Raw genomic sequence first — 17,203 nt, 5'->3', positions numbered from 1 at the left:
TCTTTTGATCATTGTGCTCAGTCAGTCATTCCAAAGAACATGGAATTAGCCTGTACCCGACACGTCACTTAGAAGACTTGCTAGTAAGCGTTACCGATCCCTTCTCTGGCAGCAGACCAGCCCGAAAGCAATGAGTAATGTTACGAACGGACTTCTATGAAAATGCATCTTTGTATAATGTTTTTTTTTCAATGTTTGCTAAGAATTGATTTTTCGGAAAGTGGATGTTCCCTTTAAATGGCATGCGATCGCAGTTAAAGGAGAGGTTATGTCTCTTTCTCATTCGTAAACAACAGCTAATTTCGTACATGTTGCGCGTGCTTTAGATGCCATGTGTCGACCGAAATATAGGTGTTTAAAGTGCCTATCACCTCAACACAGTTTTCCACTTTATTTATTTTTCGAAATCGTCCCAAATACACGGTGTTGTTTATAGAACCTTTTGATTGAAATTTCACTTTTTTACTGGCTTTCAAAAACGGGAAAAGTGATCATAATTTTATCCATAACCGTGCAATGACGGAGAATGGGTTCGATACCGGGTTGACGTCACAAATTAATTTGCATTGAGGTAGTTCTTTGAAAACAGCGATGCAAATTAAATTGTGACGTCAACCCGGTATCGAACCCATTCCCTTTCATTGCTCGGTTATTAATCACGGTATGACCACTTTTCCCGTTTTTCAAAGCCAATGAAACAGTGACATTTCAATCTAAATGTTCTAAAAACAACACCATGCATTTGGGATGATTTCGGAGAATAAATATGTTGGAAAAGTGTGTTGAGGTGATAGGCACTTTAAGGCAAATTATTTCGAAATCGGTTCGAAATCGGTTTTTTATTTGTGAATTTCTTTTTTTTCATCAACAGCGAATTTCTCAGTCTTAATATGCTGGGGAGCAAATAACCTGTTTTGAGTCTGCTTGTTGTTTCTATTGTATTGTTGTAGGGATTGAAAGTTCAGACAATTCTCGGCCAGAGTATTCTGCATGCAAGAACTTGCTAGTATTACATTGGTCAGTTTTCATCAGTCAGCAATACTAAATAGATATGCTGTAAAAAGTGATAAATTGAGGAATGATAGAGGAAGCGATGTCCTGTGAGACTAAAGAAGTGACAGTTGTTTTGGACAAGTGGGTATAGTTCCTGATTTGATACGACTAAATTATTGCAAGTGTCACGAAAAGAACTTTGCTAGCGGACAGTTAAGTAGTTGTACCTTAGGTTATTGTAAGGTAGTAGTTTGTCCCGTAAGTCAAAAAGTATAAGTAGTAGAGGTTACGCTTCTAGTGGTTAAATGAAATCGCTAATTTTGTCATCTCGCCGTCGGTAATTGCTGTAACAGCATATATAGTTTGGAGTAGCAAAAAAAAAAGCCCTGGAAACAAGTCATCGTAGCGCAAGAAACAGTGCGAAGAAATTAAAATTGTGAACAATTCAGCAAAAATTAAGTACACCCATACTTAAGGATTCATCATAGCGGATAAAACGTGTCAGCTTTTGGTTAAATTGAGCCATAAATAGATTCTGAGAGAACTGTCACTGGTCTGGCTTGCGAAGAATTAAGCCACCAAGTTTATCGTTATCGCTGCCGCGAGAAGATCATGCTTTACAAAACGGCATTGCATGGAAAACCTGTTACAATTATGAGCATTACATTCCATCTAGATTTTCCATGCAAATGGTAAACGCTCTTCGAAAACACTACATACTTCCAAAAAATGCAAGCTGTGTATGACAAACGTCACGAAGTGTCGCCAACCTCTCTATTTAAGAAAGAAAAGCTATCGCTAAAGAGTGTTCAAGTGTCGCTCTAGCTCTCCTTCTTACGTAGGCTGGAAAAGTAATCGCGGCCTTATCCTAAGCTAAACGTAATTCGATCGCTAACCTTTAAGCTACTAGTTCACGTTTTGACTTGAAGAAAAGCATGCTAACCTTTCGACATCTAGCACAAAATTATGTTCAGTCTTTAACCCAAATTTTGAATAAGCATAGTTTCCTGTTTCTCTTGGGACTTACAATGGTCAAAATGCTTATTCAAAAGTTCGGTGGACAAAAAAAAAGGATTTTCATAATGGTATTTTCCACTTCACGTAAGACGGAAAATAAGACTTACCTTCATATTCTGCTCGTACACCAAATGGGTCCCTGTACGTCTCAATGAATCCTATATAGCTGTGAAAAAAGAAAATATTTATCATAATTATGAGGATGATGATGACAGTGAAAGGAGACCAGCCATGCTACTGAACAAACTAAGATTCTGTTCTGCTTTACAGCTTTAATTTCATTATAAATCAAATTGTACAACTTGAAGCAGTTAATAACCAAATACTTTTAACAGTGTTTTAAGATGGGTGGCATAGCAAATCGCCAATGATACTTTAACTGAAAACAAAAGACTGAAAAAAAACAAAAACAAAACAACACCAGAAACAATAGCTTTATCTTTGAATAAAATAATTTTAAGCTTTAGAAGGTTTTCATTTGATCTACAGCGGCCATGTTGGTGCAGAGGACAATAGAGAAAAACGTCTTTTGGGAATTTAACTATCATAGACCGGTTTTCAATTGAGTGCCGAAAGTAATTAGGGAATTGCTTTGGTTTTGTATTAATTCACTCAGTGATTGGTTTAAAGTTCTCGCGCCACGTTTTCGACCAATCAGAAATAAAATCAAAACCAATCGTGGCTTGCGCGTGCACATTTTCCCGAGCTTTGTGTCGGCTACGTATAATTACTTCGAGTTTTGATTGGTTTACTGGATTGTCTCCGTCCTTTTTGATTGGCCAAAGTAATTACTTTGGTTTTAGTTTTTTTGCGACACTCGACTGGAACTTGCTCTCTAATGCCAAACACGAGCCATAATTTGTTACTGTTTTGTGTACCAACATGACCGTCTCATCACGTGATTGAAACTATCTATTACAGTACCAAATAATACAGCGAAGATTCATGATGTAATCTTCATTTTTGTGCATGTTATCTCGACATGTTTTAAAGCATGCACAAACACGGCAAAGTAGTGTCTAATGTACAAAGCCAAACAAGGAGAACACAACACGTTTTTAAAAACTTAAATGAATCATTGAAGATACCATAACAAGTAACTTCTCACGTTTCCACAATGGGTCCCTTATCTCTAATCCAGAACCTTGAGCCATCTTTGTGAGCATCAATTGAGCCTGTGTTAAAACTGCGTATGTAGTTTTTTAGCATGGAAAGCTCATTGTCATTGGAAACAAATTCCTGAAGTCAAGACATAATGTAAACAGAAATGAAGAACATACTGTACTTTGGGCAAATTTATCTCTGTTTCTACAAGACGTTTAGAAGGCAGAATCTTTTTCCACTCAATTCTGCGGTGTCCGATAACCACATACAAATATTGATCCGTTGCTTCATTAACTTGAATTGCGCATGTAAACACGCGGTATCGGATGGTTTCTCAAGACTTCCCCTGCTTCAACAGCTGTTGTCTTGCATTAAAAAGGTCACTGAACTAACAATAAGATATCATTAATGAACAGACATGAGCTAACTCATACATGCTAATGACCTTCCGAAAAAACATTGATGCGCATGTCAAAAACGTAGACGCCTGTGCGCAATTTTCGTAGACCACGTGTTTATTTGGACGCTTATTTCTGCACTGCACTGTATTAATTTATTCACCTGCATAGTTGAAGAACAGATGTTGAATTGCCACTACCCAAGAAGACGAGCAGAAAAAATATTGTAAGAACTTCTATTAATATGAAAGTGAAAGAAAAGAAGCAGAAAAAATGCTTTTCTCTTGTCTTCTGTGTTTCTAAGCCGCTTTAAGTCAAGGGGTTTTCAGTGTCACGCTAAACATTATTCCAATGTTGGAAAGATAAACCAACAGTGACAATAAAAAAAACAAACCGGTCATTTTAACACGCAGATCGTGCCGATTGAATACTTTTTCATTTGGTAACCAGAAAAAGGTTCCCTAGATCGACATGTGATGTCCCTTTATTTGTAAAAATATACCCAAACAATGCATTTTACAACACGTACAGGAGACGCTTGATGTTTCGTTTTGTGATTACCTAAAGAAAAAAAATCTAGCTACCTTTAGATTCGAGCACTAATTTTCTGTTCTGAGCATGCGCGATAGTCTTGGACATCGAACATCTCGATTATCACATGGGATGACGCGTCACGAGGCGGTGACGCAAAACAGGGACCCTTCTTTACGTCTTACGTCTTGGTACTAGGCCAACACTCAGAGCTCTTTTCTCCCTTAGTCGAGAGAAGAGCTCTGGGGTCGAGATTGGACTTCAATGGCTTCAACAGAAAATAACATTGCTCATGAAACACATTGTTTTTGTTGGAATAAAAATTGATCTGTGTATTTGAAAGGGACTTCCCGCTAAGGATACTTCTCGTTACGAGCTGAAACACAAAACTTGCATGCGGTGAAAACAGTGTTTGACCACCTTAGAACCGTTCTTGTTTGAAAAAGAGGCAAGTAATAAAGTATGCTCGATCTGCACAATCTGTTATCTCCACGATCTGCATTTTAATTAAAATGACTGAAGAAAATAGCCTGAAGCAGCAGAGAAACATGCTAGAAGACCAGAAACTAAAAAATAAAGCAACGAAAGTTCTTCTTTTTTATTTAAAACTTGCCCATATCTTTTGCTTTCAAATGCAGCTGTTAATATTCTGTTCGTCCACTTGGGACACTTGTGGCTTAGATCTAAGATGTGCTTCAGTGAAAGTGACAAAAAAATAACAATAAATTGTATTATTGGTGCTGAACAATTACATGTAGACATTAATTATTTTTGCCAAACAAAAAAGGGCTTTGCATAAGCAAGGATGCGTTCGATTGACCCTATTCCGGAATAAGAATACGCGGAGTGATGATTTAAAACGATATGTCTGGCATTTTGAAGCAACAAGGATAATAAAGATATGTTTAAAATAGCATTTTAGCAGGTGTTTGACAATTTTAATGTGAATCTCCTTAAAAAGGAAGGATATCTAACTTCTATTCCATGTATTCCTATTCCGGAATATGGTCAATCGAACGCACTCCAAGTTGTCGTAATGATGAAAAGGTCACGTAATGTAAATTTGGTGAGGAACACATCGCATTCTAAGTTCCATTAAGTCCAAATTTCCCTTTAGAAAAGAAGACCAAAAAAAGATTAGTTGTAAATGGCTCATTACAACAAAATGTTTAAAATACAGAGTGGATACTGAATACCTTTAATTCAGTGTAAATACTAATAATAATATTTTTACCTTTGCCTTTTCCAGATTTTCTACAACATTTTTTAAAATTCCTGAATAGTCTCCTCTTGCTACTCTGAATGTGCAGCTTTTAAATTCATGTGAACCTAAAATGGCTGCCACTTTATCTTCTTCTCCATTTGCTCCAAGACATGGTTCAGCTGCATTGACACAATTAATAACCAGTGTAAACAACGGAAAGGTGCCCGAAAGCCCCCTGTTTAGGAAATGGCAATATGATACGAAAAACTTTAAAACTTTCATTGGCAGCAATCTAATGCCAGATTATGATTTAATTGGCAGCAGATTGTTTTTAACAACAAAAGTCATTATTATTATTATTATTATTATCATTATCATTATCATTATCATTATCATTATCATTATCATTATCATTATCATTATCATTATTATTATTATTATTATTGTTATTAATGTGGCTAAATGAAATTTAGGCAAAGTTAAAATCGAGGCATTGCTGATCAGTAGTGTTACAAACTAAAGCTATTGGGTTAAGCACCCTTTGCATACTCCAGGGCATTTACTAGCTCAACATTGCAGATTGTTGCGGATCTTTCAGCTGCGCTTTTTGGTTCGCCTTTTTGCTCCCAACCACCTCTCCCACTGGCAGGGGTGGAATGATAAGTATTCCACTGACTGCTGCATCAGTGTGACATGTTCCAGGTGGTGGACTGTGGTAGGCTTACAACCCCTTGTTGTGTGTGGACATGTGCATCCATCACAACTCTCTTTAATGATGATGACGATGATGATGATTACATGTACAGATATTTGTATTTTTGTATTTGTATTTTTATTATTATTATCATTATCATTATCATTATCATTATCATTACCATAATTTATCATTATCTATCATTATCATTATCTATCATTATCATTATCATTAAATATTATTATTATTATTATTATTATTATTATTATTATTATTATTATTATTAAATAACAATTAATATGAATTTTACACAGTATAGCATTACTGGAAAGTCTAGGGCTGGCAGCAGGAAGCTGCCTTAATTAGCACTCTATAACTCATCTAAGGATTCTTGTAGAGCCTTGTAGGAGCATAGTCTTCGGCACTGTGTGTGCCTCCAGGCCAACATGGATATCTTGCAAATATTTTTCTATTATTATTATTACTATGATCATCATCATTATCATCATCATCATCATTATTATAATAATTATTATTATTGTTGTTGAAAATTCATCCAAACAATCTTGGGCACTAAATTACTGTTGTAAACATTAAATAAATTTTTGACCTCACCAGTTGTTGCAACAGAAGCTAAGCGAAGAATGTAATTCTCAAGACCATCCTCTTCCTCCTTAAAAAGTCTGGTGTTATAGGTCTCTATTGTCTGATTACGCCAAATAAGAATATCAAGAAAGAATTTCATAAGAACAGAAAAATGACCTAATACTAACAACAGAAAAAAATCATAGAGCCTTTATAAATTAAAATAATTATTATTAAAACAAAAGGGTCCATTTTTAATCAGTTATTACAGTCAAGCTAAGTCACACGTCACTGATGTCCACAATGAAAGCTGAAATTAACATTCTAATTCCCCAGGTTTGAAGACTCTGAGATTTTTTTCAGAAAATTGCTACGAAAAATGCACAATAACTGAACAATAATTCTCCAAACGATTGAAATAGTTTTCACTTTTGAAACAATGTTTATTTTATAACAAAATTAACTAAAGTTCACAACTAACTATTTTCTATACACTGTATTTATCAAGGAAAATATCCACAAGAATTCAGAACTAGTTGTTTATGCATGACATATAGCTTGAATGTTTAACAAATGTTAAACTTGTGGTTTGAAATTTTCTTTGAACAACTCTATTGAATCATGCCCTCCTTTCTTCATTACTATGCAAACCAATCTACATGTTGTTTTCCAGTCAACATATAAAGGGTTTCACTAAAATTTCAAGTTGGTGCCTGGTTTGGGTATAGAGTAAAGTGAGTGTTGACATTGTCAAAATGATTTTCAATCTTTAATTGGTTTGAAACAATATATTTCTAATTACTTCAACTTTGGGAAAAGCAGCCGACTTCTCCAAGTGAAGTAGCCAAATGAATGCTTTTTGTTGGCTGAGTGTCTGCTTATTGGAACCACTGTCAACTGCCAAGATCATTCTTTGTCCCAGAAACTGATTTCTCAAAATAATATAATAATTATTGTATGTAAATCCAAACACATGCACTATTCAAGTTTATTTCTCCATTTTAAAATATGACGCCAAAAAAAAAAACAACAACAATACCTTTTCTTTCATAAATTTCTGAGCAAATTCCGCATCATCCTTGCTACAATTGCTAGAATAATAAGTTGACAGACCCTGAAAATTAATTTTTCATTAAATGAGCACTTTTTAATCAGGTGGAACCACTAAGGTAATAACAGTAGAAAACTATTATTGATAATACATTGTAAATCAATATGAACAAACTTCCTGTATGACTTTCACATCAAAATAATGAAGTACTGTACATACAAAGTATTGTAGACTGCTCATGTGACATGTATAGTTTAAAAAAATGATTATTTTGTCTAATTAACACCAATCAACACTCAAGTGGTTTGAGATATCATTTTGTTGACAGAAGAAAGAAACTTTGCCTAAATGGCTTCAAAGTACAAGCTTTAAATTATAGTACTTTTGAGCACTCACTCGGAGAAAATTGACTGCACAAAATTGGTAAGAAAATATTATAGTCATGTATAGACACCGTTGATACCCTGAATTAAAGCATGGCTGCTTTTGGCAACAGTGCCTTCAAAAAAATTTAAACATTTCATTTGTTAAAAATTTTTAACAATATATAAGCTCTGTCTGACATCAAAAGCTTTGTCTGACACCAAAAGTCTTCCCTGCCAATCTAGTTTTATAGTCTTATGTTTTTAAAACATTGAGCCTCTGGCTTGGGCAACTGGGCAACCATGCCTCACATATGACAACAAACTTGATTGATTGATTGAGACTCAACATTTTTCTGGGATAAACTTTGGCAAACGCTCCAGTATATTATTAGCTTCTCTCTAGTACATTGTATAAAAAGAACAGAAGGATCACAGAAGACAGATCATGTATCTTAAGTGATGAACAACAATGTATCTTGGGAAGTAATTATAATCTTCCAACTGAAGATACACTTACATGTAAGTGGATTAGTTACATGTAGTGTAGATGCAAACAATTACTCATCGTGTGCCCGTCTTACATACATGTACAAAAATGTTTTCATAGACCCACGAAAACTGTTTCTCCAAGTTCTTCCCAGATGAGCAATGTGGGCCCTTTTACTTTCCTGTCTTTACTCAAGACAAATGACATGGCCTGTCAATTGATGCATAATTTGCCTGAACAGATGCATCTACTACAAACAATAAATGTGACCAATGTACATGTAATGTTAGTCATACTTGTTGTCCTAGACCAAGTTGCCGTGTTTTGGGGCTGAGAGAGTACATAGCTTCACCACAGGAATTCCATAACTGTTCTATTCTCTTGGAGTCAGTTTCATATGCTTTGCTTGCAAAGAAGATTTTCCGTAACTTTTCCTGATTACGTCAAAAAAAAAAAAAAAATAATGACAATTAACCTGCAAACATTTACAGCATATTAATTACTTAATAAATATACATGAACTAAGTAAAAAATAGCAAATGGGGTAAGTTTCTAAAGAAAAACTTCAGTGGATGATCAAAGCAATTTACTCACCCACTGACTGAAGCAGCAATATTAAGTAGTACAAACTAAATTTTATTTATTTTATTTTTTTAATGACCAGGGAGATAAGGAAGCCAATATACATGTATTCAGGGTCTGCATTTTTTAACAAATCTGATTGGCTTTTACATGCAAGTCTCCCTACAGTGGTAAATTTACTCTCCTCAACTCAGTATCCTCAGCCAGATTTCCTCACTTACATCGGTTTGGCCAAGAAGTTATGTAAGACTCAGCACTTGGCCTTTATTATTATAATAATTTTGCCACAATCATACTGCCCCAATTCTGGCTCTCCCCACCAAAATGTTTCAATTTTCATGGAGATTGTGGGACTTATAAAAAGCAATGGTTTCACAATTAAAATGATTGTATTACTATCTCATTTTCAAATTTTTAACCAGTACTTCACACAGGGAAGAGATCTGTTTATTGTTGTTTTTGTCATTCAAAAGTGCTAACCACAGAAAGAAAAAACCCTTGGGTTCGACAGCCAATGAGGTTACGGTTCCAAGTGTTTTGCAATAGGTGACATCAACGATATCTTCGTTGTTAGAGTTGTAAACAAGAAAACAAAAGAAATCAAGAAATTACTAATTTGCCAAATTGTTCAACACTTTCGATTTCTGAGATTATTTTAAGTTATTGAGATTATCAAAGACATTTTTTTGTTAGTATCTCCAGCTATGAATATTAATATTCTTTGTTACTTCACCAAATAGTATTGTGCACATTCTTCAAATAAACAAAAGGTACAGTATCTCTCAGACCTTTTGAAATACTGCATGTATATATGTTGTAGTTCAATTTTGACCTCTGCTTTAATATTTTTTTTAACCAGTTGAAAATTTTTCAACCAATACAGAATTTTTGAACCAGTCCAATTTTTTTTGTAACACCACCTATTTCAACATAATTGGACATCTTTCTGTAATTAAGTAGAACTCTTTATGGAGTGTGTTTATTAGGGTGGATCCTTGTCTCTAGAGCTGTCAAAGACCAACAGTTTTAGTGATTAGGGTCAAATGCTCATGTAGCTTGGTGATTTGCATGCACTTTGAATGGTTAGCTTTCAAGTACTAAGGTTTAAGGGACACTGCTCGATTTTTAGAAATTAGGGTTAAGCTTTCAATTTAGCAATTAGGGTTATGCACTGTCTTATTAACAGTTAGGATTCCAGGAGATGTATGACAACTGCAGGTGACATACTGCAGACTGTGTACAAATAGCGCTAATAAAACAGTATTTATGTATAAGTCCCCCATTTGATTTGCACTGATAAAGAGCATTTACGTCTATGCACCCATTTTAAAATGGTTAGCTTTCAATGACTGTAAGTTAGGATCAGTCTATAGTCTGCAAGTGTCAAACACTGCAGTCTAGGTACAGTAAAGGATTGGCATGCATTGTAGTGATTGGAGAAACTAATTTGAAGTGTTTAGTCTAAAACAGGGCTCCGCATGTTGCCTGTTATTGGCTTTAACTTAAGAATTTTGGTTCATGGTTATTGGAAGTAAAAGCATAAATTTCTTTCACATGTAGGTTATATAAAGCACCCACTTCAAATAGAGTTTGCACATTGTCCTCGCTCTGATGTTTTGAGTGTTAGCCCTTCTTCAGAGCTAAACTCTTTTTTGTCTTTCACATAGTAAGATAATTCTTTTTGTAACCAAAAATTAGTGATGTTCTTTATTTCAATAAATTATTTGGCAATATAACTTGTTTATTACAAGATTTGTTTATCCGATTTTCAAGTAACAAGAGCAGTATGCGACTACTGTCCAGAAAGTAACCACATTAAAATAACATTATGTACAATGATTGTTATTATTATTTTGTACTGTTACTATATTAATAAACTTCAATTTATCTTGAAAATCATATTAGAAAAATTAAATTTAAATAACATTTATTTGTGAGTCTTTTCAATTCCTTTATTTCTCTATATAGAAATCTATTTCATTTAGTATTTTACACTATTGCATAGGCGACTGAGTACGGCATTAATATTGTTTTATCACTGATAGATTTACCACAACTGGCTATGGCGACTAAATGTGAATAAATTAAAGTTTGGACTGAGAGCAGCCTTGAATGAATAATAAAATATTTAATTATAAATTATTATGGAGAATTTGCATGATCTGCTTTTGTGGTCAAGTGGATCAATAAGAGAGTGGGCAACAGATCCAAAGGAAAATCTGGACTGGATCAAAAATTCTGTACTGGTTAGAAAAATTGGACCTGGTCCAAAAAAATTAAACCAGAGATCAAAATTGAACGACAACAAAGTCATATGTACATGTTCTGAAGTTCAACTCTTGTTCTGTACCATCGCCAATCCTAATACAGCAAAAAGGTAGTGGGTAAAACACACCCCTAGTATGTACAAATCAGCAAAGTGCATCAGAATCATCCAATCACGATACCAAATGAAACCCATTAACCCCTTTTGCAAAAATGATTGACAGCAGAGGAAAAAAACACAATGATTGGAAATTGAACCTCAGAGTCTGAACGTTAGAGTGTATTTAAAGCACAAAAATGGAATTTTGGTAACTTATTACCTTCTTTTTGTCGGCACGGCCATTAATGATATAAAATTCATCAGCTAATACAGTATAAAACAATGCAAACATTTAACATGCAATTATGTACATTGTACCTTTGGTAAATCAGGGACAAATTTTGTGTCTCCAAAAGATTTATAATTGCCAAGGTTACCGTAGAAAGCAGCAGCATAAATTAAGAAGTTCTAGGAATAGAAAATAGTCAATGTGAGAAAGTCTTACACTGGGACACTCCTTGAGTCCTACACGCAATTCTTTATCTTCACTATCCAGTCATTTCCCCTTACAACTCCCCTTCCTGTCCAGTCAATGCTTAATTCCTAAATTAATAACAACTACATGTATTCACCAAAGTGGAGGTGGCTAGTGGTGGATATTTACCGAGCTGCGAAGCGGGGAGGTAAATATTCACCACTAGCCACCAACGGAAATACGTCTGCATTCGCAGGCTACCAACACTGAGGTGAATAGTTGATTAAGTTAATGGTATATACTAAAACAGTGAGATAATATGGCACAAAAAGATGATTTTAATTCATTCATTCCTGCAAAGATTACAACATTTCCGGATGCAAATTCTGTGCGAATTGCTTGAAGGTGAATAGCAAGGAACATCCAAAGTTTCAGTAGCCAATCAGCGTGTGCATTCAATGCTATCCACTGTTTTACTAATTAATAATAAATACTGTAGCTACATGTAATTGCACTCAACAACAGAAACATTTGCCTATTTTAAAAACATGATGATAAGAGGGTAGATTAACTCTGAGCACAGGGTCTAAAGATTACTGGCACATGTACATGTAGGCTCCAGCACTCATTTCATTTTTATTTTATTTTATTTTATTTGTCCATTATATTACATTTGTAATGATTTCTCTAGGATTAATTATCTGCTAATAAAACACATATAATGGCAGGAGATCTAATTAGCAAGCTCTAATCAAGCTTTTCGAGGAAGATCCCCTATCTGCAATTTATAATCTATTGAAAACAGCAGATGGATAATCAGACTACCGGTAAGTGTTAAGTTTTACATTTTTATCCTATCAATAATTGACATAACTTTTCTAACAATGTAAAATACTTCACTTTTGCACATAAACGTCATTCATTAATCATTAATTTCAGATTTAAAAGGTTACGATATCTCCGAACTTACGAAAGGCATACATTTCACTGCGGCACAATAAACTTCTGAATATTCAACACAAAAGTCTAAGTAAGTCAGATTTACTGCTTGCTGTCAAAACAACAACTAAAATATTAAGGTTGGGTGGGGAAGGGAGGGGGGGGGGGGGGGGCACAGGAAACGACAGGGTATTCTCAGCATTAAAAATTGATTAATTCGAACTATTCTTTTTTTATAACCGACCTGAAATTCTTCCTTAGAGGGGCCATCTTCAGACCCCAATGTCCTTTCTTTAAGCTCCTCAACAGTCTCCGCGTGGAACAAGTGTTGTAGAAGCAAAAAGATTGCTGGCGATTCGGGAGAAGTTTGAAGCAAACAAATAAGAGAACCCTCCCAGGCGGCTCGACAAAGATAATGAGCGTAAAGCTTTTCTTTCTCAGTTAATCCAGAAAAAGCCGTTTTGCAATCCAAAGGGTTGATATCAATGTCTGGGGAAATTATGTACTGAGACAAGTCGTCCACCTCCTCTGCGGCAGCCATGTTTCACTTTAGTGGCTGAGAGGGAACTGAACCGAGCTCAAGTAATCAGCGGCGATTTACTTTTTCGATCTTGCTGTCGTATATGCATTTCCATTCAAGATGGCGGACAATAAGACAGATTTCCCAAGCCCGAAAGTTGTCTTCATTTTTAGCGGAAAACGCAAGTCAGGAAAGGATTTCGTTGCCAAAAAACTGAGCGAAAGATTTTATTATGACAGATGTGCTATAATCAGACTGTCTGGCCCTTTGAAAGACGAGTATGCGAGGCAAAATGGACTTGATTTTCATCGCTTGTTAGATTCTTCAAATTACAAGGAACTCTATCGTGAAGATATGATCAAATGGGGAGATGAAAAGAGGAACGTTGACCCATCCTATTTTTGCAGATTAGCAGTACAAATGACGGTCACTGGTTTCAGTGATAAAAATTGTCCCCCTGTGTGGATAATATCCGATGCAAGGCGAAAAACAGATTTGAAGTATTTCAAAGAAAATTTCAAAAACGTTGTCAGTGTACGGATAAATGCTTCGGAGGAGACGAGAAAGTAAAGAGGCTGGGAGTTCACACCAGGTGTAGATGATGCTGAATCTGAGTGCGGTCTTGATCAGGAAGAATTCGATGTTACCATTCAAAATGATGGTAACGACTACCAGTTAAACTGCCATATTATTTGTTTGCAAGACTTTTCTTTCCCACCGTGATAAGTAGCAAAATAGGTTTTAACAGAAAGTGCATGGTAGCTCTAGACTACATCTGAGCACTTTTGTGGGAATTTGACAGCGGTCTTGGAAGAGTGAGTTTACCCATTGACTCCTCGGAATAAGGCTTAACAGATTTTACTCTGTTTAACGCCAGACGATTATACTCATCAACTGGGAGCGTCCTCGGGCGACTGAAGAGTCAATGGGTTAAGCAGTCAAAAAGTCGTCCCCTCCATAAGCCCATTGACTCCTGCAAGTAAGATTTAACATATTTTACTCTGTCTAATGCAATATGCATTGTATATATTATTTTTTTGGAGACAGAAACCTTCGAAAGTTTATCACTTTTATGTTTTTCCAACATCCAACTCCTGAAGCTTTTTGTTACGAGGTACTTTCAATATTTGTGTTTCATGCTTTGTCAAAATATTTTGCTAGATTCGATGCTAGAGACATGTGATTCCCTTTCTACCGGCCCAAGAATCGAGGGAATTAAACAACTAAATGAGAATTCTTCCCTCGGAGTCGGTTTGAGGACCGAGATTACATGTAGTAGGTTAGAGCAAACCTTGGAAACATCAACCATAATATGGCCAAAATGTCAAGCATTTTGGAAATGATGTGCAGCTCTGGACAGCAAAGAGCGTATACTGCGGATTTTGGAAAGGCGCCACCGCGGTGAAGCAAAAATCGGTAGGTTACCCTGATGAACTGTCTCACTCTGGTGACGATTATTCCCCGCCTCGCAAAAGGTTTGAGGGCTATAATTCAGATGACGATGTAAGTCTTCGTGCCGATGATGATTTGGATTGTGATTCATAGATAAAAAGCTCAGAGAGCGAAAAAATCCATCGGGAAATGTCACTGGCCGTGACTGCGGGAAAAAGCCTGCCAAACTGCTGAAGAGCCTTCTTTATTCCTACGAAGAAGAAGGACACGCCACGGGCGATGATATCGACCCAGATGTAGCTGAACTAAAAGATGGGGAAAGAAACTTAACCCTGAAAAAATCAGAGAAACTGTGAAAAATCATAATTGCCCTGAGCTGAAGCCCACACACGGAACCGCGGAATTGCCGCATACACGGAATATTCTAAAACACGGAATAAATGGAATATTCTAAAACACGGAAAATATGGAGTATTTTGAAACACGGAATATACGGAATATTCTAAAACGCGGGTTTTAAAAAAGATGGAGAAAGACGATGGTAAGTGTTTCAAATGCCATTGCAATAGACATAATGTACATGTTATCGTTTCTTTTGAAGGCTGATTTGCTAAGTCATTGCCTTTTTGAAGGTCTTCGTTACAAAACCTAATTCGCTCATACACGATTTCCCTAGCAGATGTTGTTATGATCGGTCACAGGCGGACCACCCTCTGTCGGTGATGTTGCTCTCGATCTGTGGAAGGATAGATACATTACGGCGGTTGCGATTTGTTCGCCAATAAAGGTTTAAAGCAAATAATTCAATCAAAGATCAAACAAAGTTTCAACCGAGTCCTGTGTTATGTTTTTCGGTCGTTCCGATCTGTTTTAGGCGTCATTTTGCGAGATCTTTTGTCGACCGCCAGTTAGAGAGTCAAGAAAATTGACAAGGCAGGCAACACCGAGCCACTGGCCAGTGACTTTGTCCTGTTCAAGCGGAAACTAACGCTAAACCAGTGAAATTTTCACCTTAAAAACACCAGCATCCGATCGATTAGGGATGTCCCAATACCTTCGCCGAATTTGAGCTTCATCCTTCGAAAATTCACCGAGAAAGGCGATCCTAAAATCCACAGTAAAGCTTTCTCAACATGATCGGTGAAAGAAACCAGATCAAAGGAATTCGAAACATTTGAGTCTATTCGAATCTACCAATCAGTGCAACGCGACCGTTGCCTTGCGAACGCTTGGCAATGCTGGGCAACGTTCGCGTTCGTCTTTCTCCATTTTTTCCTTCTCAGTGTGGGAAAGTGTTCCTGCGGCACAGTCCGAGAGGGACAAAAACGGAAGCGGGGAAAGATATCGCCTAGGGGTGAACTCTTCCCTGTAACACATTTTTAAATCCTTTGTCGCGAGGAAATGTAAAATTATCATTCGAATTTATGTTATCCTTCCCAGACTGCTCACGGGAAAAATATCAATTTTTAAGACTTGCCTCTCATCCCGCGTTTTAGAATATTCCGTATGTTCCGTGTTTTAGAATGTTCGGTATATTGCGTGTTTCAAAATATTCCATATTTTCCGTGTTTTAGAATATTCCGTATATTCCGTATTTTATTTAGAATATTCCATATATTCCTCAATTCTGCAATGGGAAATTCAGTGTCGATTTGCTCAACCGAGCGCGCAAGGAGGTATCGGTATTGCTTAACAGGGCGCGCAAGGTGGTATCGGTATTGTTCACCGAGTTGGCGAGGTGTTCTGGGTAACTTGAGTTACCAGGAAGAAAGTCGGAAGGAGCATCGATATCGAAGGTTCAGCATAGCGACTAATTTTCGATTATTTACAGCGATTCCTTTTACTGTGAAAATCAAAGGTTACAGTATGTGGTAGAAAATCATATTGTATGGGTCACAAATCGGATTTTCCAAGTGCAAATCATAAACAGGGGCGACGATTTTTCAGACACAAATGAAATCAGAAACAGGGTCCACAGACCACAGGCAGGGCACTCTATGTGTTTGTGGTTTAATCCATGTTTATATGAAACGAAGAGAATCTATGAGGGTTATGATTAAAGGTCTGAAAATTGCACATGTAAATCACATCTCTGTCTGAATATCCCAATTAAGTTAAATAAAACCTTAATCGACTCATGTATGGTGTTTTTTCGCCTTCTTGAGCCGTCTAAAGCGTCTTATAAATTACTTTTGGTCGGTGACGGTTAAGACGAGAGGGAGTCAAGGCTTGCAACTTAGCGGCTGTCAGCCGCGACCTCCTCCATTTCTAACCGGAATTAACGCAAAAATACTGAAAATCTCACCTGAATGGCGACGGATCTTGATAGATGAGTTTTTTCTCTATCTCTTCGCCGCATTTGAGCTTCATCTCTCCAACAGTTTCCGAGAAAATCGATGCTGAAGTCACAAATACAGCTTTCTCAATATGATCGGTGCCAAACTCAGCGACCAAAGGAATTCAAGAAATACAGGCCGTTTCAAATCTACCAATCAGGATTTGAACCGCGGCGGGCTGCCGCGGGAAGCCAAGCGCTGATTGGTAGACATGCTCTAAGTTGA

At 36.5% G+C, this 17,203-nt stretch overlaps 1 protein-coding gene and 1 pseudogene across 1 annotated transcript in view; one reads left to right on the top strand and one right to left on the bottom strand.

Moving 5' to 3' along the window:
- Nucleotides 1-13,284, bottom strand: part of LOC137973108 (dipeptidyl peptidase 3-like) — a 28,193-nt gene extending 14,909 nt beyond the window's left edge. Inside the window, exons 1-8 of the mRNA XM_068819848.1 lie at nt 12,975-13,284; nt 11,695-11,784; nt 8,726-8,863; nt 7,566-7,640; nt 6,557-6,647; nt 5,278-5,426; nt 3,119-3,249; nt 2,118-2,176 (exon numbers count right to left, since the gene is read on the bottom strand). Coding sequence (XP_068675949.1) covers nt 2,118-2,176; nt 3,119-3,249; nt 5,278-5,426; nt 6,557-6,647; nt 7,566-7,640; nt 8,726-8,863; nt 11,695-11,784; nt 12,975-13,271 — 1,030 coding nt within the window. The 5' untranslated portion in view covers nt 13,272-13,284. The remainder of the gene's footprint in view (nt 1-2,117; nt 2,177-3,118; nt 3,250-5,277; nt 5,427-6,556; nt 6,648-7,565; nt 7,641-8,725; nt 8,864-11,694; nt 11,785-12,974) is intronic.
- A 71-nt stretch (nt 13,285-13,355) lies between these two features.
- On the top strand, nt 13,356-16,925 carry LOC137973640 (phosphomevalonate kinase pseudogene; annotated as a pseudogene).
- The last annotated feature ends 278 nt before the right edge of the window (nt 16,926-17,203 follow it).

Source organism: Montipora foliosa, chromosome 10 (assembly GCF_036669935.1).
Source record: "Montipora foliosa isolate CH-2021 chromosome 10, ASM3666993v2, whole genome shotgun sequence".
Lineage (NCBI taxonomy): Eukaryota > Metazoa > Cnidaria > Anthozoa > Scleractinia > Acroporidae > Montipora > Montipora foliosa.
The sequence above is the reverse complement of the archived record's forward strand: the minus strand, read 5'-3'. Positions and strand labels throughout refer to the sequence as shown.